This window comes from Procambarus clarkii, chromosome 80 (assembly GCF_040958095.1).
Source record: "Procambarus clarkii isolate CNS0578487 chromosome 80, FALCON_Pclarkii_2.0, whole genome shotgun sequence".
NCBI lineage: Eukaryota > Metazoa > Arthropoda > Malacostraca > Decapoda > Cambaridae > Procambarus > Procambarus clarkii.
In genome coordinates this window covers 18,758,717-18,785,826 of record NC_091229.1, presented here as the reverse complement: position 1 = coordinate 18,785,826, position 27,110 = coordinate 18,758,717, and the positions used below count along the sequence as shown (strand labels likewise).

The 27,110-nt window shown below is 47.8% G+C and overlaps 1 protein-coding gene across 2 annotated transcripts in view; it reads right to left on the bottom strand.

Annotated features, from left to right (window-relative positions):
* Positions 1–25,148, bottom strand: part of LOC123746354 (glycoprotein-N-acetylgalactosamine 3-beta-galactosyltransferase 1) — a 28,568-nt gene extending 3,420 nt beyond the window's left edge. The window contains exons 1-6 of one of the 2 annotated variants that reach the window (XM_045727820.2): positions 24,836–25,148; positions 6,592–6,746; positions 5,599–5,674; positions 2,668–2,788; positions 2,116–2,359; positions 85–220 (exon numbers count right to left, since the gene is read on the bottom strand). In XM_045727820.2, the coding sequence (XP_045583776.1) occupies positions 85–220; positions 2,116–2,359; positions 2,668–2,788; positions 5,599–5,674; positions 6,592–6,746; positions 24,836–24,845 (742 nt within the window). In that variant the 5' untranslated portion in view covers positions 24,846–25,148. Of the gene's footprint in view, positions 1–84; positions 221–2,115; positions 2,360–2,667; positions 2,789–5,598; positions 5,675–6,591; positions 6,747–8,954; positions 9,220–24,835 lie in introns of those variants that run through there. The other variant, XM_045727819.2, reaches the window with a different exon arrangement.
* Positions 25,149–27,110: the final 1,962 nt, after the last annotated feature.

Here is a 27,110-nt window from a genome sequence, read left to right as displayed (position 1 = left end):
TGCTGAAACCCAAAAGGCTGCAGAATATACCAATCCTCAGGAGGCGTTCTCGCCCAGACTACTTCGATTTCCGAGGCTACTGACCGAGCTGGAGGTCCTCGGCGCCCTTGGTCGCCTCGGAGGGGCACTTCGACTGGTCCTTCAGCGGTAGCGCCTTCGTTACGAATCTCTTCACCGCCTCCCGGCTCAGAACGTAGCCGCCTCCGCCAGACATGTACCCCTAACGGAAGAATTTGAAAATTTAAATTTAAATAAGCTTATTGACGTATAACGGAAGAAAGGTCGCGTCAGTAGGGATTAGGTCAGGTCAGGTCAGGTTATAACTACAGAAGCACAGACCAATTGGGCGCTATTGACCTTGAATTTAGAAGAAACGAGTTAGTTGAAAGGTCGATATTAATCCAAGTTCAAAAATTTTAATATTGGGTGCTAGATCTCCAGAGACCATAGGTCAATAATTAAGGAGGCTTACGAAGGTTAAGGGTCAAAGCTGTTTGAGAGACAATCGCGTCTACGAAGACATAGAAAGGTCAAAGATCACTGATATACAGGTCAGGCAGGTTAAGTGGGTATTAGTTTAAAAACACAGGAAGGTCAAAGGTCACTGATATGCAGGGCAAGAAAAGTTAACAAGGAGCTGGGATATGAGGACAAGGAGCTGGGATATGAGGACAAGGAGCTGGGATATGAGGACAAGGTGCTGGGATATGAGGACAAGGAGCTGGGATATGAGGACAAGGTGCTGGGATATGAGGACAAGGAGCTGGGATATGAGGACAAGGAGCTGGGATATGAGGACAAGGTGCTGGGATATGAGGACAAGGTGCTGGGATATGAGGACAAGGAGCTGGGGTATGAGGACAAGGAACTGGGGTATGAGGACAAGGTGCTGGGATATGAGGACAAGGAGCTGGGATATGAGGACAAGGAGCTGGGATATGAGGACAAGGATCTGGCATATGAGGACAAGGTGCTGGGATATGAGGATAAGGTGCTGGGATATGAGGACAAGGTGCTGGGATATGAGGACAAGGAGCTGGGATATGAGGACAAGGTGCTGGGATATGAGGACAAGGATCTGGCATATGAGGACAAGGTGCTGGGATATGAGGATAAGGTGCTGGGATATGAGGACAAGGTGCTGGGGTATGAGGACAAGGAGCTGGGATATGAGGACAAGGAGCTGTGATATGAGGACAAGGAGCTGGGATATGAGGACAAGGAGCTGGGATATGAGGACAAGGAGCTGTGATATGAGGACAAGGAGCTGGGATATGAGGACAAGGTGCTGGGATATGAGGACAAGGAGCTGGGATATGAGGACAAGGATACTAAATGGTTAAAAGGGAAACTAACCACCAAAATGAATCTGTCCTAGAGCCTAAATAAAGAAATTCTAGGCCTAATATATATATATATATATATATATATATATATATATATATATATATATATATATATATATATATATATATATATATATATATATATATATATATACAATCTTACGTCTAATACAACGCAGTCTCAGCATGAGTTACGGGCTCACCATAGCCCGTGCTACATGGACACTTCTGAGTAGTTAAATCTAAAACAACAACAGTCTCAGCATTAATGTAGAATACATCCTATTGTATTCATAGACAATTCTGTTCCATAAAATAACACTAGTACAAATCGTGAACATTTTGAAGTGAAAAAATGTTGTTTTTTGTTTTTTTTTAATTGCTGTAGTTCTGTCATTTTGTTGTGGGCTAGGAATCTGCGAGCATTTACACAACTACTTACGAAACATGTACATCTTCCAACTGTCATGGCGACTTAGCATACATTTATTTAACAGTTTATGAGGTATGAAACGTCACAACCCAAGGTTGTAATTGTTATAAACAACTTTGTAGAGCCTTCGGAGGCCCTTAAACGGTTAAATACATAAAAACAAAGCCCTTATGATTCAGGAAAGATGTACAGGTTTCGTAAGTTCCTCACCTTCTTCCTCCACCCGCACCCCACACCCACTCACTCACCCCAAACACATCCGCCCCCCACACCGCCCCCCCCCACACACACACCTGCTCCCCAAACCTGCCCCCAAACCTACCCCCCCACACCCACCTGCTTCACATGCTGGCGGAACTTAACGCCATAGTACACCGGCTGCCCGGAGTCGAGGCCCCTGAGGAAGTAGCGAAGGTTCTCCACAATGACGAAGGTGTCGTCATCGGCCTTGAGGTACCAGTCATACTCCGGGTGGTGGCGGTGAAGGTGGGCGAGGGCGCCCTTAGTCTTGGCCCACAGGAACCCGTATCCTTCAGGCACGTCGAGCACCTCCGTCTGAAGGTCTGGATCCTCCTGCGTGCTGCAATGAAGCAAGGAGGGATGAAGCAGGGAGGTGAAGCAAAGGGGGGGAGAAGCAGAGAATGAGGCATAACATAATTGTCGGGAAAGCGCCTATAGCCATTACGACTATATAGCACTGGAAAATGGTCAGGACAAGGATTTAGAATAGGTCGGGGAGGGGAAGGAATGGTGCCCAATCACTTGGACGGTCGGGGATTGAACGCCGACCTGCATGAAACTTAATCCAACGTATTTTTAACGGATCGAACAGTAGGTCAAGAATCTCTCTTCGTCTCCCCTCCCTGGAAGGAGAGAATGGGAGCTTACCTGTAGAAAACGATCCTGTCGCAGCGCTGACCCCAGGTATTCCTGACGTGGAGAGCCCTATGGTGGGTGGTAGGACCCGTCAGGATATAGCAGAGTACGAGGGCACTCTCCGCAGGACCTCCTGTTGGGGAGGTAAATGATATACACCGTTATACGCCGTTATACGCACTCATCTCCAGCCTGTCATCTACTGCGACCGTTAAAACCGTTAAAAACCGTTTTTAACGGTTTCGACCCCCAGTCCGTAAACTAAAAAATTGCGACGTATTAGTGAATATTAAAACGTTGTAATATGACGTTTTTTTGGTCCTGTGCATCGGCCTGGATAGATAAGGTGGGTTGCTTGGGTTCGTACGTTCTTGGTTAGACAAAATAGTGGTATTTTTTACGTTTTTGGTTTGGCAAAACAGTTGCATTATTTACGTTTCTGGTGAATATCTCCGCTTGAGAGAAATCACTAGAATGTTTTTCCAGCGCAACAGCTCAAGTACGAAAAGCTTTCCAGTGCTACTGCTGGAGTCCAGAAAGTTTACCAGTGCTACTGCTGGAGTCCAGAAAGCTTTCCAGCGCTACAACTGAAATATAGAAACATTTCCGGCACTTCAGCTTGAATCCAGAAAGTCTTCCAGCGCAAAAGTTCAAGTCCTGATAGCTTTCCAGTGCAATAACTGGAGTCCAGGAAGCTTTCTATCGCTACAATAGTAGTCTAGGAAGCTTTCTAGTGCTGCATCTGAACTCCAGAAAGCTTTCCAGTGCTACAGTATTTGTGTAGGAAGCTTTCCAGTGTAACAACTGGAGTCCAAAAGAGTTTTCCAGACAACTGGAGTCCAGAAACAGTTATCAACATATTCTTAATGCATCTATAAGTCAAGAACTGCTATGCACGAAAGGATTTAGCCTCCTGGAACCTGGATGTTTCCAGTTATCTGGAATACTCAATGATGAGAATTTTAAGTAACAACTTTCTGGCAAATTTTTGTCGAATAAATAAGAATTCTGCTGAAGGATATTCCAGCCCAGGATTCGTCAGCATTTACCCAACCACTTACGAAACCTGTACATCTTTCCTCAAACATGGAGGCCTTGTTTACATATATTAAACAGTTAATGATCTCCGAAGGACTACGAGGTTGTTTATAACAATAATAACCTTGGGTTGTGAAGTTCGTAAACTCTTTAATAAATACAGACTAAGCCACCATGATCAAGGAAAGATGTACAGGTTTCGTAAGTGCTTGATGAGTCTTAGAATATATGTAGATCAGCCAAAGAACACAGGAAGAGTTATATTATTTGCAAGTACGAGTTTCTTATGACTTCAGTATGAGGAGTTAGTAGGATATAAAGGTGAATTTATTCTAATATATATATATAATTATTAAATTATATCAATTATAATAATAAAAATCACCAGATCCTCCCCACTTGCTTACCTACAAGTACATGTACGTTACTTTGAATTAGAAATAGAGAACTAATGTAAATTCTAAAGATGCACTTCAAACGCGAGAGAAAATACTGATTGTTTTGAATTCGCGGAACCAAGAGTGCGCGCGCATAACATCTATTAAAAGACACACGGGGAAATGGCATGATACAGCGGGATATTATTCCCTCCCCTTCACCAGGTCGACTATACTGTGCCCAGTCCCACTGAGAGAACATGAGGTCAATAACCTCAGTGAGGTTGGGCGCCTCACTAGAGCGCCCCTACGCGCGCCCTGAGTCGGTCAGCTCTGAGCCCTGAGCGCTCATTACTGGGCGCCCTGAGCGCCCAACACGCGCACTGACCCCTGAAGTCAGGGGTCAGTGCGGCCATATTGGGCTAAAATTAGCGAATTGGGCTAGTTTTGTGAGGCCGGAGATCCTAAAATCTCGCTACTTGTTACTTTTTTGGGGCTAATTTAAAAATAAGTTGGGCTAATTTGGCCTGTTCATGTTAAGAAAGTCAATGGTTGATTATTTATGCACATATGTGTAACTGACAGCCGCGTCAAACAGCCTGATTGACCACAGCATGAGGTCAGATCAGAGACCGGGCCCCTGGGGACGTTGATCCTCGGAACCTTCGCAAGACAAAGTAGCCGCAAGGTAAGGTATTCCTTCCCCAGGCACGATAGACTTTCCAACCCCTTAATGGTCATTAATACTTCCTCCCAGATAGTGTCTATCCAAGTACCCCCTTCATCCTGAAACGATAGTTCTTAACTATTAGTTCGAAAATGCCAATATGTGACCACCAGAAAATAAATTATAAATGAATCGAATGATACTATTGCGTGTGAAGAACATCGTACTAGAAAATAGAAGAGGCTAGCGAAATTGACGTACTGTCCCGTTTTCTGTTTTGGGTCCTCTGGTTAGATTAGGATAAGAGGGCATTTTAGTGCGACAGTTCTTTTCCTTCGGGAAAACGCATGGGACAAAAATCGTGACACACACACTAAGATATAAACATTCTCCAATGCAACATTTAACATACGTGCAAACTGACTAATGAAACTAAAAATTAACGTAAATAAACTATGAAAATAAGTCCCCAAACTGGGTAGACTATGTGACACTAACATAGATATAACATATACTCATGTTTTTAAATAAGATAAAATATACTTAGGGTAATCAAAATAAATGTTAGGCTTTAGATTTCAGTCAAAACATCAGTTACAGTGATTGTAAGTTACTTTACCTAACTTCTCTCCGTGAGTTACATACTTGCTTACTTCCAGGTATATATATATATATATATATATATATATATATATATATATATACACCTGGAAGGGTGGTGTTGTGGGGCTCTCAACCCCCCCTCCCCCAACACCGTTAATGACTATCCCCCCCCCCATTCACGTGAGTGGGGGTAGGGGTGGATAGGGAGGCACTTCCCCCCTCTCTCTCTCTCTCCCCTCCTTGTAAATCATGTCTCACCTGAGTGGTGGGGGTTGAGGGGCGGGATCCACCTAGTCAGCTGGTCCGGGTCCCCCTCCTCGGCACTCCACCCCGCCTGAAACATCCGGTGACATCAGCAAAACATCAACCACGCGGTGATTGGCCAGCTACGGCCGGTCCAGTTAGGGTCATTCATCATGACCATCATCAGAATTATTAGCAAACAGCTGTGACATCTAACACGTGTACACACACACACACACACACACACACACACACACACACACACACACACACACACACACACACACGTAATTCTGTGGCGCGGGTTCGATTCCCGCACGAGGCAGAAACAAATGGGCAAAGTTTCTTTCACCCTAAGTGCCCCTGTTACCTAGCAGTAAATAGGTACCTGGGAGTTAGTCAGCTGTCACGGGCTGCTTCCTGGGGTGTGTGTGTGTGGTGTAAGAAAAAAAAAAAAAAAAAAAAAAAAAAGTAGTTAGTAAACAGTTGATTGACAGTTGAGAGGCGGGCCGAAAGAGCAAAGCTCAACCCCCGTAAAAACACAACTAGTAAACACACGGGACCAAAGAGCCAGAGCTCAACCCCCGCAAGCACAATTAGGTGAGTACACACACACGCGCGCACTCAACTTTTTTAGTGTCAGAGTGGTTGACAAATGGAATGCATTAGGCAGTGATGTGGTGGAGGCTGACTCTATACACAGTTTCAAATGTAGATATGATAGAGCCCAATAGGCTCAGGAACCTGTACACCTGTTGATTGACAGTTGAGAGGCGGGCCCAAAGAGCCAGAGCTCAACCCCCGCAACCTCAACTAGGTGAGTATACACACACAAGGGCGTAGCGAGAATTATTATCAAGGCTTCAGGATGTAGCGTCATTCACTGGATGCCAAATATAAACATTACTCTGATAATCACAAAATTTCAATCTCTACAATTCTATTATTCCCTAAATAATATTCCCTACCAATCCGAGGTGGGGGGAAAACGATAAGACAATTCTTTACCTCTTGAAGTGCTTCCTCGCTGGCTTCTGAGTCCGTGAGTGATAGGCCAACGAATAGGTGGATGGCGACGCCCAAGCCGAAGCCGAGGAGGAAGGTTGCGAGGGTGCGGACACAGGTTCCCGCCACTAGCCGGCGGGCCATCGTGGTGATGTTGTCTGGAAGAGAAGACTTGCGTTTTATAAGGACGAGCGTCCGAGTGCTTTCAACAGGGGCTTTAGAAGGGTGTTTAACGACATTTATGTGATCTAAAGACCTTTCAATTCGTTTAAAAGGGTTTCCAAGAGTGTACGAGTGATTCTATAAGTTATTTCAGTGTTTGGGTATATATATTAAATCTTCAAAATTCAAAACTTTCTATTTTGAAGCAAGGTTGTGTGAGCATTCTTTCGGCTTTTGATCTGTTTTCTAGTGTATTTTGTTAAGTGATTCTAAGTGACTTACAGAGGAAGATATATACTTACAAGAAGGAAGATTTGGAGAATTGGCTTACTTTGGCATCTTGGGATAATGCTCGAGGTGAGAATGTTTAATGTTTAACTGCATTGTTAGGCCGTGAAAATGTTGTACACAAATAGTAAACACACACACACACACATATCCTGTTGATTGACGGTTGAGAGGCGGGACCAAAGAGCCAGAGCTCAACCCCCGCAAACACAACTAGGTGAGTACAACTAGGTGAGTACACACACACACACACACACACGCACACACGCATACACACACACACACACACACACGCACGCACACACACGCACACACACACGCACACACGCATACACACACGCACACACACACGCACACACGCATACACACACACACACACACCTGTTCACCTAGCAGTAAATAGGTACCTGCGTGTAGAAATTAGACAGCTGCTACGGGCTACTTCCTTGGGATGTGTACTCACCTAGTTGCGCTTGCGAGGGGTTGAGCTCTGACTCTTTGGGCCCGCCTCTCAATTGTCAATCAATCAACTGTTGGTGTTTTTCACACACACACACACACACACACACACACACACACACACACACACACACACACACACACACACACACACACACACACACACACACACACACACACAGAGAGGAAGCAGCCAGGAGCAGCTGTCTAACTCCCAGGTACCTATTTACTGCTAGGTGAACAGAGGCATTAGGATGAAAGAAACTCTGCCCATTTCTTTCTGCATCCGCCGGGGATCGAACCCGGATCCTTAAGACTACGAATACCGAGCGCTGTCATTCAAGATTCTCAAGGGAATTGATAGGATAGATAAAGACAGGCTATTTAACACAAGGGGACACAGGTGGAAACTGAGTGCCCAAATGAGCCACAGAGATATTAGAAAGAACTTTTTTAGTGTCAGAGTGGTTGACAAATGGAATGCATTAGGAAGTGATGTGGTGGAGGCTGACTCCATACACAGTTTCAAGTGTAGGTATGATAGAGCCCAGTAGGCTCAGGTATATGTATACCTGTTGATTGACGGTTGAGAGGCGGGACCAAAGAGCCAGAGCTCAACCCCGGCAATCACAAATAGGTGAGCACAACTAGGTGAGTACACTATGGTTGGAAGACGGGACACCCCGAGATTAGCTCTCATCCTGTAACTACACTTAGGTAATTACACTTAGGTAACTACACTTATTCAATTACACACACACACACACACACACACACACACACACACACTCCAAACCAGGAAGCCTGGCGAGAGACCGGGCTGCAAGGACAATGATTCCCGGAACCACCTCCAGGCAAGCACTAGACATGTTTCACATCCCATTGTCAAAGTTGACCGGAAACCACGTAACTCAGCCCGTATAGTTCCGTGCTCCAGGGAACTGTTGCTGTTGTCATGGTGTTTACCAAGAACCGGTTGCATGGTGATTAGCGGTTCCTTGAACCTGGCACCTTCGTTATCTTACCTGGGGTGCCAAACTCCACAGACTAATTGAGTTGTTTATCACTGTGGCACTCGCTAAATCACTGTCACATGTGTTCTATATATGTCTTTCTTTTTTTAACGCTGTTGTTGTTGTTGTTGTTAAAGATTTATAGCTACTTAAGACGAAGTGTCCATGTAGCACGGGATATGGTGAGCCCGTAAACTTTTTCAACGCGTAACACGAACTTTTCGTATAGTTTTCATTCGTCAACACCTGGCTCACTTCGACTAACGGAACGCTGCGTTCCCCGCCCGTTTGAGCTACCGTTGGCTATTGTAGTTTCGCCTTTACAGTCACTGTTTTGACTGCTGTTGTAGCATCGACTTTGCGGAGTGTCTATTTTGACTGTGATTGGCGATAGATTGCCCCGAATGACAGTCATTTGATGAGAGAATTCGCGTAAAGATTCACCTGGTGGGGGCCGCGGAGACCAGCTCCTTGGTGTGTGTGGTGTGGTGGCTGGTCCGGGATGGTGTGGTAACGGTTGGGTAGTGAACCTTCCCTCTCCCTCCTCCGCTCCCTCTCCCATCCCTCCCTCGATCCTCTCTCCCCTCCTTCCCGTTCTCTTTCCATCCTTCGTCAGGGAGTCTCGCTTCCTATCCCCAAACCCACCTCATTAAATCCTTGGATTACCTTTTCTCTCTTCTTTCCTCTTATCTCCCTTCCTCCCTCCCACTATAATTCTCTCACACGCTCCCTCCTTCTGGCATCGTCTGGGAGATCGTAGTCCTGTGTTTACTTAGCTAAGGAGTGATCCGTCAGTGCTATGTTAAAGACGGCATAATAGAAAGCGGGGAAAACTCCTTCAGAGAAAACCTTTGTGATATTAGCTAGGGATAACTTCAATAAATTTCTCTCCCACTGTGGTTTATCAGACCTGACTAACCCTATCAGTGACTCATCTTAATTAAGAACAAAGGTAACTGCAGAAGGCCTATTGGCCTATACGAGGCAGCTCCTATTTATAACCACCCAATCTCACTCATATACATGTCCAACCCGCGCTTGAAACAATCGAGGGACCCCACCTCCATCACGTTACGCGGCAATTGGTTCCACAAATCAACAACCCTGTTACCGAACCAGTATTTACCCAAGTCTTTCCTAAATCTAAACTTATCCAATTTATACCCATTGTTTCGTGTTCTGTCTTGTGTTGATACTTTTAATATCCTATTAATATCCCCTTTGTTATGTCCATTCATCCACTTGTAAACCTCTATCATGTCACCCCTTACTCTTCGCCTTTCCAGTGAATGCAATTTAAGCTTTGTTAATCTTTCTTCATATGGAAGATTTCTAATTTGGGGAATTAACTTAGTCATCCTACGCTGGACACGTTCAAGTGAATTTATATCCATTCTATCTCAGTGATAGTGACTCACTATCACTTCAAGTTGATCTAAATAGGGTTTTGGCATGAGTATTGAAAATACTTTGCTTGCCACTCTCCATAGTGTATAGTAGGTCACTGGAGACGGGAGACCTACCAGAAACATGAAAGACGGCTATTGAAGTCCCAATATACAAAAAGGTGATAGGCAAGAGGCACTGAACTACAGGCCAGTGTCCTTAACTTGTATACCATGCAAGGTAATGGGGAAGATCATGAGAAAAAACCTAGTAACACATCTGGAGAGAAGGGACTTCATGACAAACCGCCAACATGGGTTCAGGGAGGGTAAATCTTGCCTCACTTTGTTTACGAGAATTTTACGATCAGGTGACAAAGATTAAGCAAGAAAGAGAGAGCTGGGCAGACTGCATTTTCTTGGATTGTCAGAAAGCCTTTGACACAGTACCCCATAAGAGGCTGGTACATAAGTTGGAGAAACAGGCAGGAGTAACTGGTATGGGACTCCAATGGATAAGGAAATACCTAAGCAACAGGAAGCGGAGAGTTATAGTGAGGGGTGAGACCTCAGATTGGCGTGAAGTCACCAGCGGAGTCCCACAGGGCTCTGTACTCGGACCTAACCTGTTTCTGATATACATAAATGATCTTCTAGAGGGCATAAACTCATTCATCTCAATGTTTGCTGATGGTGCTAAAATTATGAGAAGGATTAAGACAGAGGAGGACTGCTTGAGGCTTCAAGAAGACCTGGACAAACTGAAGGAATGGCCCAACAAACGGTTGTTGGGGTTTAACCCAAGCAAATGTAATGTAATGAAGATAGGTGTAGGGAGCAGGAGGCTAGCTACAAGGTACCATTTGGGAGATGAAATTATTCAAGAGTCAGAGAGAGAAAAAGACCTGGAGGTTGATATCACGTCAGACTTATCCCCCCGAAGCTCATATCAAGAGGATAACATCTGCGGCATATGCCAGGTTGGCCAATATAAGAACAGCCCTTAGAAACTTGTGTAAGGAATCATTCAGAACCTTGTATGCCACGTATGTCAGACCAAACTTGGAGTATGCAGCTCCAGTATGGAGTCCATATCTCGTCAAGCATAAGACTAAATTTGAGAAGTTTCAGAGGTTTGCCACCAGACTAGTGCCCGAACTGAGGGGCATGAACTATGAGGAGAGACTACGGAAATTAAACCTCACGTCGCTGGAAGACAGAAGAGTTAGGGGGGACATGATCACCACATACAAGATCATCAAGGGAATTTATAGGGTAGACAAATAATTTATTTAACACAAGGGGCACTCACACACACACCAGGGGGACACAGGTGAAAATTGTGTGCCCAAATGAGCCATCGAGACATCAGAAATGATTTGTTTAGTGTCAGAGTAGTTGACAAATGGAATGTATTAGGCAGTGATGTGGTGGAGGCTGACTCCATACACAGTTTCAAGTGTAGATATGATAGAGCCCAATAGGCTCAGGAATCTGTACACCAGTTGATTGACAGTTGAGAGGCGGGACCAAAGAGCCGAAGATCAACTAGGCTCAAGCACCACTAGGTGACTACACAGATACTACTAGTGTATGCCCAAAACGTACCAGAAAACATACCACAATCAACACAACGAGTGAATCAACTCGTAAGACCAACGAGTCATGGTCATGTTATCGCGCGTCAAGTCAACAGGTTTCAGGAGATTCGGACGCGGACTCGGATGAACGCTTCTCTCAGGTGTATAGCTCACCTGTGCCTTTTATTTTTATTTACACAGGTGTGTACAGAAGCAGACGGTTTATGACTCCTGTTAGCAGGAGGATTTTAGCAGGAGTTAGTCCTGACTAACTGACTAACTAGTTCCGAGTTAGCAGGAGGACTGTTCTGACTCCTACTAGCAGGCTGAGAGCCGTCCCATCCTATAACTTTATATATATATATATATATACAGAGGCTGTATATTAACATATATATTTATATATTAACAGAGGCACCCAGTCAATCCTCCCCGGCCAGGATATGAACCCATGACAAAGCGCTCGCGGAACGTCAGGCGAGTGTCTTACCACTACACCACGGAGACTTTACTCATGGTAACTCATGAGTAAGCCTTACCTAACCTACTAATTATTCCCTGGAACACGACCCGCCAATCGGTTAACAACCACGGACCCAATTATTGCTGGGTGAGTAGAGTGACTGGGATTGGTGCCCAGTCACTCCTCTCTGGCCAGGACTCTAACCCAGACCAAATGTCTGGCGGGGCGAGTGTGTTACCGCTACGCCATCAGAGACTGCGTTGCGCATGCGCTTTGTTTGTTGGGATGTTTCTGTCCGTCCTGAAAGTGACGACGTTTCGGTCCGTCCAGAAAATGGCGTTTCGGTCCGTCCTGAAAATGACGTTTAGGTCCGTCTTGAAAGTGACGACGTTTCGGTCCGTCCTGAAAATGACGTTTCGGTCCATACTGAAACTGACGACGTTTTGGTCCGTCCAGAAAATGGCGTTTCGGTCCGTCTTGAAAGTGACGACGTTTCGGTCCGTCCTGAAAATGGCGTTTCGGTCCGTCCAGGAGCCTAATCAAATCGAAAATGGGTAATGGTGACCTCCTATCCCTCGCTTCATGTATGTTAATAGGAGAAATTAATAGTTGAAATGATAATTGTAATTCTGTTTACGGTAGGTAAGTAGAATGGTAGATAGTTTTGTCTATTATATTAAAGAAAACTTTATTGCGAAAACTCAGATCAAGAACTGTGTCGACCGTCAATATCCTGGGCATCACAGTGATATCCGCCACAGTAATCCACCAATATCCTGGGCATCACAGTGATATCCGCCACAGTAATCCATCAATATCCTGGGCATCACAGTGATATCCGCCACAGTAATCCACCAATATCCTGGGCATCACAGTGATATCCGCCACAGTAATCCACCAATATCCTGGGCATCACAGTGATATCCGCCACAGTAATCCACCAATATCCTGGGCATCACAGTGATATCCGCCACAGTAATCCACCAATATCCTGGGCATCACAGTGATATCCGCCACAGTAATCCACTAATATCCTGGGCATCACAATGACCCAGCAACATAGCCCGCTAAATCAGTGAGGTTTGCAAGCCCCGCTACCTGGACAAGGAAGCTACCTGGACAGGTGTGGGTGTGCGGTCAGGTAGCGTTGGAAGCGCGGGAACCAGTTTGTACAGTAGCGCCCGCTGGCGGCGGTTGTGGGGCGGGAACAGCCACAGCCTATCTGTCTATGGTCTATGGTGTTGTGTCTATGGTGTTTGCGTTGATGTACTTGCCTAACAGTGCCTTGGTTTCTGCCCGAAACGCTGCGCGTACTAGTGGCTTTACAAGAATGTAATTACTATACTATGTATCCTCACAATCCCAATATGTACCTTCTTGTATATATATAAATAAATAAAGTGACTACAGGAGAGTGAGGTTTAGCTCTTGATGCTTGATTCACTCTATTGTACCTATTGTGTTACAATATAGCTTTCCTGGCATTTGAATTCTTTGTTAAATCTTTTAAAAATTTTGGTAGAGGTGGCTTCCATTACTTCTTCTTTTAGTGCATTTCACTTGTTCACCACACGTACAGGGTGCGAGTGTTGCATTGTTACAACAATTTGCATTTCCAGTTTCCACTTAAGTCTTCTTGTTTTACAGTCTCTCAGTTTAAAGAGGCTGGCCTTGTCCATCTTGTCTACTGCTGTATCTTGTATGCTGTGATCGTGTCTCTTCTGTTTCTTCTCCCACCCCGAGTTGTGAGGTTTAGTTCCTTATAGCTTAACCCCCTTAACTCTGGCTCTGTTACAAACCTCTGTACTTCCTAAATTTTGGTTTTGTGCGTCGCAAGGTGCGGATTCCAGACCAGTGCTGAATAATTCCAATATTAGACTCACAAAAGTTGTGTAGATTGCATTTTAAAAGTCCTAATTTGGGTTTCTAAACGACGTTCTAATCTTTGCCAGCGTCGCATATGCCGCCGACGTCACTCTGTTTATGTGTGTCCCTGGTGTTAGTGATGGAATATATCCACTTTCATATATTTATCTTTCTAATTCCTGTAATTGGCTTTCACTTATAGAGTAGATACATTTTAGCCACCTTTCTCCCTCTTCCCATTGTCATTACCTTACAGTTTTAGGGTTGAACTCAAGCATCCATTTGTCTACCGTCTTCTGGCGTTTGTGTTGGGCTTTCTGTAATTATCTGTCCCTTCCTTGGTTTTTACATTCCTCATTAGTATTGCGTTAACGCCAAACACGGACAGTAGAAACAGTAAAAGCTTCCTACAAAAAAGAGCATATATTAAAATCAGGATAATTGCATATGGTCCCAAATATCTAAGAGCCCAAGAGCTAAGTCTCACACTGCAGTGACCATTGCGTCCTGGTCTTCTATTATAGAATAGAACTGAAAGCATAGACCAGCCATAGGGAGCCGGTCGGCCGAGCGGACAGCACGCTGGACTTGTGATCCTTTGGTCCTGGGTTCGATCCCAGGCGCCGGCGAGAAACAATGGGCAGAGTTTCTTTCACCCTAAGCTCCTGTTACCTAGCAGTAAAATAGGTACCTGGGTGTTAGTCAGCTGTCACGGGCTGCTTCCTGGGGGTGGAGGCCTGGTCGAGGACCGGGCCGCGGGGACACTAAAGCCCCGAAATCATCTCAAGATAACCTCAAGAAGATAGACCAGCTCCAACAGGCGAGATCTGTAGACACACGAGGCTATAAACACAACATTCCCGCGCCCAGGAGGTAAACAAACCCAGCTGGTGCAGATTTTTAGCAAGAAACACTGAGAGTTGGACACTGAACTTCAGACAACCATCTTCATCACTGTAATCATCTTCACTGCATACTCTCTGCATCACTATAACCATTGTCACTACTAAGTTATACCGCCAGGTACCCCCATCTGTATCTGTCATCATTAGTACCTTCCCTCTCATGTCACCACCTTCCATATTCTTTACTACCCTCCCAGTACATCACCACCTTCCCCAAACCTTCACCACCTTCCCTTCCCTTCACCACCTTCCCCAAACCTTCACCACCTTCCCCTTCCCTTCACCACCTTCCCCAAACCTTCACCACCTTCCCCAAACCTTCACCACCTTCCCTTCCCTTCACCACCTTCCCCTTCCCTTCACCACCTTCCCTTCACTTCACCACCTTCCCTTCCCTTCACCACCTTCCCAACCCTTCTCCACCTTCCCTTCCCTTCACAACCTTCCCAACCCTTCAAAGCCGTCCCTACCATTAACCATTTGCCCTACCCTTCACCCACTTTCCTATTATCCCTGTAATCTTAATGAGTCTGGAATCTATTTTAATTACAAAAATATGAAATTAATATTACCCTTTGTGTTGTTTATGTACGTTGTAATAGAGAAAGATAACAGTTTACGCAACGTTGCCTGGGAAAATTTAGATATTAGATCACGTTTTCTTTGAATGTAAATATTTACATCTGTTTTCTTTCACGGGAAGTGGTAGACTCAATTAATTAATATTAGGTTAACGAGACTTCCTTGTTCGAATCCCGGGGGAGAGAGAAATGATTGGGCGAGTTTTCTACCCCCTAATGCACCTGTTCACCTAGCAGAATATAGGTACCCAGCTGCAGGAGTTAGTCAACTTGTTGTGGTGTTGCATCCTGGGGAGGGTCAATAATTCGGCCCTGGGGGGAGGGGTGGACCTCGATTTAAGTCTAAGTATATATGCACTGGCTGCCTGTCCCCCGACACAATGAATTGTGGAATTATTATTATTATTATTAATTATTACACACCAAGAACTAAAGGTCGACAATGCAAGGTTAATTTAGGTGAGTGTCACATACATTCATCTCCTCCACACAACCTACACCACCACCACCACCACACAACCTACACCACCACCACCACACAACCTACACCACCACCACCACACAACCTACACCACCACCACCACACAACCTACACCACCACCACCACACAAACTACACCACCACCACCACCACACAACCTACACCACCACCACCACACAACCTACACCACCACCACCACACAACCTACACCACCACCACCACACAACCTACACCACCACCACCACACAACCAACACCACCACCACCACACAACCTACACCACCACCACCACCACACAACCTACACCACCACCACCACACAACCTACACCACCACCACCACACAACCAACACCACCACCACCACACAACCTACACCACCACCACCACACAACCAACACCACCACCACCACACAACCTACACCACCACCACCACACAACCAACACCACCACCACCACACAACCTACACCACCACCACCACCACACAACCTACACCACCACCACCACCACACAACCTACACCACCACCACCACACAACCACCACCACCACCACCACACAACCTACACCACCACCACCACACAACCTACACCACCACCACCACACAACCTACACCACCACCACCACCACACAACCTACACCACCACCACCACCACACAACCTACACCACCACCACCACACAACCAACACCACCACCACCACACAACCTACACCACCACCACCACCACACAACCTACACCACCACCACCACACAACCTACACCACCACCACCACCACACAACCTACACCACCACCACCACCACACAACCTACACCACCACCACCACACAACCTACACCACCACCACCACCACACAACCTACACCACCACACAACCTACACCACCACCACCACACAACCAACACCACCACCACCACCACCACACAACCTACACCACCACCACCACACAACCTACACCACCACCACCACACAACCTACACCACCACCACCACACAACCTACACCACCACCACCACCACACAAACTACACCACCACCACCACCACACAACCTACACCACCACCACCACACAAACTACACCACCACCACCACCACACAACCTACACCACCACCACCACACAAACTACACCACCACCACCACACAACCTACACCACCACCACCACACAACCTACACCACCACCACCACACAACCTACACCACCACCACCACACAAACTACACCACCACCACCACCACACAACCTACACCACCACCACCACACAAACTACACCACCACCACCACCACACAACCTACACCACCACCACCACACAAACTACACCACCACCACCACCACACAACCTACACCACCACCACCACACAACCTACACCACCACCACCACACAACCTACACCACCACCACCACACAACCTACACCACCACCACCACCACACAACCTACACCACCACACAACCTACACCACCACCACCACACGACCTACACCACCACCACCACCACCACACAACCTACACCACCACCACCACCACACAACCTACACCACCACACAACCTACACCACCACCACCACACAACCTACACCACCACCACCACACAACCTACACCACCACCACCACCACACAACCTACACCACCACACAACCTACACCACCACCACCACACGACCTACACCACCACCACCACCACCACACAACCTACACCACCACCACCACCACACAACCTACACCACCACACAACCTACACCACCACCACCACACGACCTACACCACCACCACCACACAACCTACACCACCACCACCACACAACCTACACCACCCCTCACCATACAACCACCCCCACACCACTCCCCAATACATCCCCCACACCACCCACACAATCCTCTTCAGAGAGTTAAGACAAACTAACCACAATTGATGTGTGTGCGCGTGTGTGCACGTGTGTGTGTTTGTACTCACCTATTTGTAATCATCTGTTTGTGCTTGTAGGGGTTGAGCTTTGTTTCTTTGGTCCCGCCTCTCAACTGTCAATCAACAGGTGTACAGGTTCCTGAGCCTATTGGGCTCTATCATATCTACATTTGAAATTATGTATGGAGTCAGCCTCCACCACATCACTTCCTAGTGCATTCCACCTGGTAACTACTCTGACACTGAAAAAATGATTTCTAACGTCTCTGTGGCTCATCTGGGTACTAAGTTTCCACCTGTGTCCCCTTGTTCGTGTCCCACCCGTGCTGAAGAGTTTGTCTTTGTCCATCCTGTCAATTCCCCTGAGAATTTTGTAGGTGGTTATCATGTCTCCCTTTAGTCTTCTGTTTTCCAGGGATGTGAGGTTCAACTCCTTCAGCCTTTCCTCGTAGCTCATACCTCTCAGTTCCGGGACAAGTCTGGTGGCATACCGCTGAATCTTCTCTAACTTTGGCTTGTGTTTAACTAGATATGGACTCCAGGCAGGAGCTGCATGCTCCAGGATTGGTCTGACATAAGTGGTATACAGGGTCCTGAACGATTCCTTACACAAGTTTCTAAAGGCAGTTCTTATGTTAGCCAACCTAGCATATGCTGCTGTGTTTGTGTGTGTGTGTGTGTGTGTGTGTGTGTGTGTGTGTGTGTGTGTGTGTGTGTGTGTGTGTGTGTGTGTGTGTGTGTGTGTGTGTGTGTGTGTGTGTGTGTGTGTACTCACCTAATTGTACTCACCTAATTGTGCTTGCGGGGGTTGAGCTTTGGCTCTTTGGTCCCGCCTCTCAACTGTCAATCAACTGGTGTACAGATTCCTGAGCCTACTGGGCTCTATCATATCTACATTTGAAACTGTGTATGGAGTCAGCCTCCACCACATCACTTCCTAATGCATTCCACCTGTTAACTACTCTGACACTGAAAAAATTCTTTCTAACGTCTCTGTGGCTCATCTGGGTACTAAGTTTCCACCTGTGTCCCCTTGTTCGTGTCCCACCCGTGCTGAAGAGTTTGTCTTTGTCCATCCTGTCAATTCCCCTGAGAATTTTGTAGGTGGTTATCATGCCTCCCCTTACTCTTCTGTTTTCCAGGGATGTGAGGTTCAGCTCCTTTAGCCTTTCCTCGTAGCTCAATCCTCTCAGTTCCGGGACGAGCCTGGTGGCATACCGCTGAATCTTCTCTGTGTGTGATCACACTGTGTGTGTGTGTGTGTGTGTGTGTGTGTGTGTGTGTGTGTGTGTGTGTGTGTGTGTGTGTGTGTGTGTGTGTGTGTGTGTGTGTGTGTGTATTTACTATTTGTGTCTGCACAATCGTGCTATTAGCTCTTGGACCCCGCCTTTCTTACCAATCTATTTTCCTCTATTATATCTACTACATATATTTCTCTTTAACGCACACACATCCCCAGGAAGCAGCCCGTAGCAGCTGTCCAACTCCCAGGATTATATTTACTGCTAGGTGAACAGGACCATCAGGGGTGAAAGATTCACCTAGTTGTGCTTGCAGGGGTTAAGCTCTGGCTCTTTGGTCCCGCCTCTCAACTGTCAATCAACTGGTGTACAGGTTCCTGAGCCTACTGGGCTCTATCATATCTACATTTGAAACTGTGTATGGAGTCAGCCTCCACCACATCACTGCCTAATGCATTCCACCTGTTAACTACTCTGATGCTGAAAAAAAATCTTTCTAATGTCTCTGTGGCTCATCTGGGTACTAAGTTTCTACCTGTGTCCTCTTGTTCGTGTCCCACCCGTGCTGAAGAGTTTGTCTTTGTCCACCCTGTCAGTTCCCCTGAGAATTTTGTAGGTGGTTATCATGTCTCCCCTTACTCTTCTGTTTTCCAGGGATGTGAAGTTCAGCTCCTTTAGCCTTTCCTCGTAGCTCATACCTCTCAGTTCCGGGACGAGCCTGGTGGCATACGTCTGAATCTTCTCTAACTTTGCTTTGTGTTTAAATAGGTATGGACTCCAAGCTGGAGTTGCATATTCCAGGATTGGTCTGACATAGGTGGTATACAGGGTCCTGAACGACTCCTTACACGAGTTTCTAAAGGCAGTTCTTATGTTGGCCAACCTAGCATATGCCGCTGATGATATCCTATTGATGTGGGCCTCTGGGGACAGGTTCGGTGTGATATCAACCCCCAGACCTTTCTCTCTATTTGACTCTTGCAGGATTTCACCTCCCAGATGATACCTTGTGTTCAGCCTCCTGCTCCCTTCGCCTAATTTCATTACTTTACACTTTCCTGAGTTGAACTTTAGTGGCCATTTTCTAGACCATTCTTCCAGTTTGTCCAGGTCATCCTGTAGTCTCTGTCTATCTTCATCTGTCTTGATTCTTCTCATAATTTTTGCATCATCAGCAAACATTGAGAGGAATGAGTCTATACCCTCTGGAAGGTCGTTTACATATATTAGAAACAGGATGGGTCCAAGTACAGAGCCCTGTGGGACTCAGCTGGTGACATCCCGCCACTGTGTGTGTGTGTGTGTGTGTGTGTGTGTGTGTGTGTGTGTGTGTGTGTGTGTGTGTGTGTGTGTGTGTGATATACATATATTCAAGAAGTTATATTTTTAATGAATATCGTTTTCCATTCCCATTGTCGGGAACTGGAAGCCTGCTATGATTATCGAAGTCCTCCCCCTAGGCGCTAGGCCAACCACTGACCTGCAATATGCAGCCCACAACAGTTCCCTAACTCCCGAGTACCCATTAAACGCCTCCGTCGTGCGCAGGACTCGAACCCCGCGCAATCCCATGTGCAAACAAACAGGCATACACAAATACAAACCATGAGCAAGGGGCAAAAAAGCGACATCAAACAATACAAGAATCAAAATTAGATACAACAAAATGGCGTCTTGCTCAAGCGTAACCTCAAAAGAAAATGGGATATTATATTAACTCGAAAGAAAATGGGACATATGATGACCCTGACCAAGACCTTGAAAGAAAATGGAACGTCATATGGCCTTGAAGGGCGGACTCCTGTATAATGTCCACCGCCCTCGTGCGCCCAGAGAGGCCAAGGTCAATGCATATATATCCACCTTCACGTACTTAGTTTTCACTTCCCCTTCCGTGGCTTGTGTGTACTTTACCACAGAGGGGAGAAGATGGTGATGGGCCGCCAGCATATATATAGGAGCCTGGCAGCCTGGTGGATAGCGCGCAGGACTCGTAATTCTGTGGCGCGGATTCGATTCCCTCACCAGGCAGAAACAAATGGGCAAAGTTTCTTTCCCCCTGAATGCCCCTGTTACCTAGCAGTAAATAGGTACCTGGGAGTTAGTCAGCTGTCACGGGCTGCTTCCTAGGGTGTGTGTGTGTGGTGTGTGGTGAAAAAAAAGTAGTTAGTAAACAGTTGATTGACAGTTGAGCGGCGGGCCGAAAGAGCAAAGCTCAACCCCCGCACAAACATAACTAGGTGAATACAACTAGGTGAATACTATACTGTTTGGGTTATACTCAACAATATCTGACAACAACGTCAATTCAACGCCGAGTCAGCATCATCAACGCCGAGTCAGCATCATCAACGCCGAGTCAGCATCATCAACGCCGAGTCAGCATCATCAACGCCGAGTCAGCATCATCAACGCCGAGTCAGCATCATCAACGCCGAGTCAGCATCATCAACGCCGAGTCAGCATCATGAACGTCGATTGAACGTCGAACCAACACTACTCTTTAACGATAAACACACACACACGTTAAACACCATTCCTGGACCAAAGAGCCAGAGCCCAACCCCCCGCAAGCACATCTAGGTGAGTACACAGACCGATTGCCCCAAAAATGCCGAAACCAGGAGCTGAAACTCAACTCCGCGGATGACAGCTGGTTAAGAAGCTAAGCACCAGGTGGCAGGAGGAGCAAGGAGGGCGTGGGAGGCAGGGTGAAGTTCACCCTGCTGGCCCTGACCCCTAGAGCGGCAGGCAGGAGTCCTCAAAAGGGTGAGAGGATATTAGAGTGACAGAGGGACGTCCCCCGGCGAGCAGACGTCATCCACTAACGACCCTCACAGCTTTGCATTCCTTGTGAGGACGCTGCTGGGGGCGGTGGTGGGGGGGGGGGTTAGGACGCCGTTGGGGGTGGTAGGGTGGGGTGGGAACGCCGCTGGGGTGGGTAGGGGGGTTTGGACGCCGTTGGGGGGTGGTAGGGTGGGGTGGGAACGCCGCTGGGGTGGGTAGGGGGGTTAGGACGCCGTTGGGGGGTGGTAGGGTGGGGTGGGAACGCCGCTGGGGTGGGTAGGGGGGTTAGGACGCCGTTGGGGGGTGGTAGGGTGGATTAGGACGCTGTTGGGTGGGTTGGGGGGTTAGGACGCCGTTGGGGGGTTGTGGGGGTGGATTAGGACGCTGTTGGGTGGGTAGGGGGTTAGGACGCCGTTGGGGGGTTGTGGGGGTGGATTAGGACGCTGTTGGGTGGGTAGGGGGGTTAGGACGCCGTTGGGGGTGGTTGGGTGGGGGTGAGGACGCTGCTGGGGGTGGGTAGGGGTGAGGATGGTAATGGGGTACCCTCCTTCCGCTCTCACGACTAGACCGGAAGACGGAACAATACCGAACTAAGGATATACTACTCACTACACACTCAAAAGTCACAGTCAGCGGAAGTAGAGAACTAGTCTCTCTATCTCGGTTCGATCTCTCTCTCTCTCTCGATCCTGCTCTCGATCTCAGTTCCAGGGGCAGGAAGACTGAGATGTAAACAGACCTCGGATGTTTGTTTACACCCGAGGCTTCTGCAGGAGTTAGGCGACCGCTGCTGGTCGTTGGCCTAGGGGAAGGAGAGCCATAAGTCTATAGCAATTTCCCTGGTCCTCGATAACCGGAAACAGCGGAAAACCGGTTGGCATGATGACACTCTCTCTCTCTCTCTCTCTCTCTCTCTCTCTCTCTCTCTCTCTCTCTCTCTCTCTCTCTCTCTCTCTCTCTCTCTCTCTCTCTCTCTCTCTTCCCCCTCGTCGAATGTGTGGTAACTTTTGTTGTTGCTTTATTATAATCTGACAAGTTGGTGTATTGTCCAACCTTTCAGTGCTTAGGTAGGTAATTATGAGTAGAAATTGAGGTAGCGATATGAGAACAATAAGCTGGGGTATGAGGACAAGGAGCTGGGGTATGAGGACAAGGAGCTGGGGTATGAGGACAAGGAACTGGGGTATGAGGCCAAGGAACTGGGATATGAGGCCAAGGAACTGGGGTATGAGGACAAGGAACTGGGGTATGAGGCCAAGGAACTGGGATATGAGGACAAGGAACTGGGGTATGAGGACAAGGAACTGGGGTATGAGGACAAGGAGCTGTGATATGAGGACAAGGATCTGGCGTATGAGGACAAGGAGCTGTGATATGAGGACAAGGAGCTGGGATATGAGGACAAGGAGCTGTGATATGAGGACAAGGAGCTGTGATATGAGGACAAGGAGCTGGGATATGAGGACAAGGAGCTGGGGTATGAGGACAAGGAACTGGGATATGAGGACAAGGAACTGGGGTATGAGGACAAGGAGCTGGGATATGAAGACAAGGAACTGGGGTATGAGGACAAGGAGCTGGGGTATGAGGACAAGGAGCTGGGGTATGAGGACAAGGAGCTGGGGTATGAGGACAAGGAACTGGGGTATGAGGACAAGGAACTGGGATATGAGGCCAAGGAACTGGGGTATGAGGACAAGGAACTGGGGTATGAGGCCAAGGAACTGGGATATGAGGACAAGGAACTGGGGTATGAGGACAAGGAACTGGGGTATGAGGACAAGGAGCTGTGATATGAGGACAAGGATCTGGCGTATGAGGACAAGGAGCTGTGATATGAGGACAAGGAGCTGGGATATGAGGACAAGGAGCTGTGATATGAGGACAAGGAGCTGTGATATGAGGACAAGGAGCTGGGATATGAGGACAAGGAGCTGGGATATGAGGACAAGGAGCTGGGATATGAGGACGATCCCTAACCACATCAATCGTCGGGAATCAAACACCAACCTTGCAAGAAGTGAGAACTTCTACACCTACCGAACAGCCCAAATGAAAGGACTGAACACTTCCAAGCCTAATTTTGAAATAGATTCCCTGAAACTAGAAGTCGCACAGTGCAAGAGAGAGAGAGAGTTGACAACTTCTTACCTTAAACGAATAAAAGATGCATTTGCGATATTCATAAATGTATCAATTGTATTAAACACGAACGAGCAATTTCAGTCAACAGAAACTTGGATAATTATATCAATGTCCTTAACAACACGGCCTAATACATGTTCCATATATATTACTACTATTACTACTACTACTACTATACACCCTGAACAAATCCACAAGGGCCGTGACGAGGATTCGAACCTGCGTCCGGGAGCATCCCAGACACTGCCTTAATCGACTGAGCTACGACAGGGTTAAAAGGGTTGAAACCGAAGTTCTACTGAACTTATGTGTGACTATACACCCTGGTTAGGCTTACACTAAAGCCTATCCGAGGTTTCACACATGGCCCCCCCCCCCTCCCATGCACTCTGGCTTGTAGTCCAGGAATTGCTATCTAGGAATTGCACATTAACATCATGTTAATATGATGTGATATCGTTGTCCATTTGAAAAGAACCGTAGGAGATATAACTCCTAACCCTAGAGGATTCACTTATATTCCAGGTTGCATTACTTTTGTTTACCATGTCGTGGTGTAGTTTTTATTATTATTATTGTTATTCTCTACCACAGACGTGGCCACACATTAACAATGCTAACCAGCATATATATACATTTTCTTCTGTCCTCCATGGACAGGGTTAGAGATGTGTTAAACATATAGTTCAGGGATTTATTGGACAATGAACCACAGAAGGTGATTGTAGTGCTTTTAAAATGCTAGGCTAAGCTACATACGTAAATACAGAAAGTAGTGGTCTAAGGCGTATGCTTGGGAGTACCCAGAACATAGGTTCGAATCTTCCGCACGGCTCTTACTGATTTTCTCATTGATACGTCACGTTAATGTGATTTTATACAATAATAATATTTTATTATTAATATATATATAATAATAATAATAATAATAATAATAATAATAATAATAATAATAATAATAATAATAATAATAAAACTAAGGTCTCCAGTTGCCTGATTACCTCCTTCCATGGTGACATTCGGTCCAAATATATAATCCAGCAGGAATCAGCAGAAGCGCCCGGAGCGTCCTCTTGCGCCTGCTCAGCAGATGTGGTTGACCACACTGAACCAGCTGTACTTAGTGTTGCGTGGCGGGATAGGTCACCCTCCGGTCTAGCGTGGAGTACAGGTGACGGGACAGTCCGCCCCGCGGCCTGGAACAGGTGACGGAATAGGTCGGCTCTGGACTAGCGTAGACGGGATATTCTTCGTCCTCCGGACTAGCATAGACGGGATAGGTCGCACCACGGGCTGGCGTGGGACAGGCAAGTGATGCCTGCACGCTGTGGTGTCCACCTTGTCACTGCCGCGGGAAGACTGATTAGGTTCAAGCATGGCGTCTGCCTCCCTTGCCTGACAGCTGCCCCACAGCGGGGGGAAAAGTCTTTTGCTTCAAACACTAACCAAAGCTATCCTGAGTACCTATTCACCGCTATGTGAATAGGGGCACTAGATGAAAAGAAACGTGTCCGAAGGCCTCCGTTCTGCCGCTGGAATTGAAGGCGGGGACCTGTCTGTTATATCCGGATTATATACGCTGTGTTTATATGGTGGGGGGGACTGAGATACACACAGCTGGGATGGTGTTCAGTCGAGGCCCTCGTGCAGTGTTGCCACCCAAGGCGTTCCCGCCACCAGTGTGCGAACAGATGATCACTTGGGCCACCATCTGATTGTCTTCATTTATTATGCCCGCCATTACTCATCCTGTGGGCGAGGTAGTGAACCCCATACCTTTCCTGAGGACGGTAGTGAACCCTATACAGATCTCGTGAGCGATAGTGGACCTGATACTCATCCTGTGGGCGGTGGTGGATCCCATACCCATCCTGTGGGCGGTGGTGAACCCCATACTCATCCTGTGGGCGGTGGTGGACCCCATACCCATCCTGTGGGCGGTAATGGACCCCCATACCCATCCTGTGGGCGATAGGGTGGACCCCATACCCATCCTGTGGGCGGTAGTGGACCCTATACCCATCCTGTGGGTGGTTGTGGACCCCATACCCATCCTGTGGGCGGTGGTGGACCCCATACCCATCCTGTGGGCGGTGGTGGACCCCATACTCATCCTGTGGGCGGTGGTGGACCCCATACACATCCTGTGGGCGGTAATGGACCCCCATACCCATCCTGTGGGCGATAGGGTGGACCCCATAACCATCCTGTGGGCGGTAGTGGACCCTATACCCATCCTGTGGGTGGTTGTGGACCCCATACCCATCCTGTGGGCGGTAGTGGACCCCATACCCATCCCGTGGGCGGCAGTGGACCCCATACCCATCCTGTGGGCGGTAGTGGACCCCATACCCATCCCGTGGGCGGCAGTGGACCCCATACCCATCCTGTGGGCGGTAGTGGACCCCATACCCATCCTGTGGGCGGTAGTGGACCCCATACCCATCCCGTGGGCGGCAGTGGACCCCATACCCATCCTGTGGGCGGTAGTGGACCCCATACCCATCCTGTGGGCGGTAGTGGACCCCATACCCATCCTGTGGGCGGTAGTGGACCCCATACCCATCCCGTGGGCGGCAGTGGACCCCATACCCATTCTGTGGGCGGTAGTGGACCCCATACCCATCCTGTGGGCGGTAGTGGACCCCATACCCATCTCGTGGGCGGCAGTGGACCCCATACCCATCCTGTGGGCGGTAATGGACCCCATACCCATCCTGTGGGCGGTAGTGGACCCCATACCCATCCCGTGGGCGGTAGTGGACCCCATACCCATCCCGTGGGCGGCAGTGGACCCCATACCCATCCTGTGGGCGGTAGTGGACCCCATACCCATCCTGTGGGCGGTAGTGGACCCAATACCCATCCCGTGGGCGGCAGTGGACCCCATACCCATCCTGTGGGCGGTAGTGGACCCCATACCCATCCCGTGGGCGGTAGTGGACCCCATACCCATCCCGTGGGCGGCAGTGGACCCCATACCCATCCTGTGGGCGGTAGTGGACCCCATACCCATCCTGTGGGCGGTAGTGGACCCCATACCCATCCCGTGGGCGGCAGTGGACCCCATACCCATCCTATGGTCGGTAGTGGACCCCATACCCATCCTGTGGGCGGTAGTGGACCCCATACCCATCCTGTGGGCGGTAGTGGACCCCATACCCATCCTGTGGGCGATAGGGTGGACCCCATACCCATCCTATGGTCGGTAGTGGACCCCATACCCATCCTGTGGGCGGTAGTGGACCCCATACCCATCCTGTGGGCGGTAGTGGA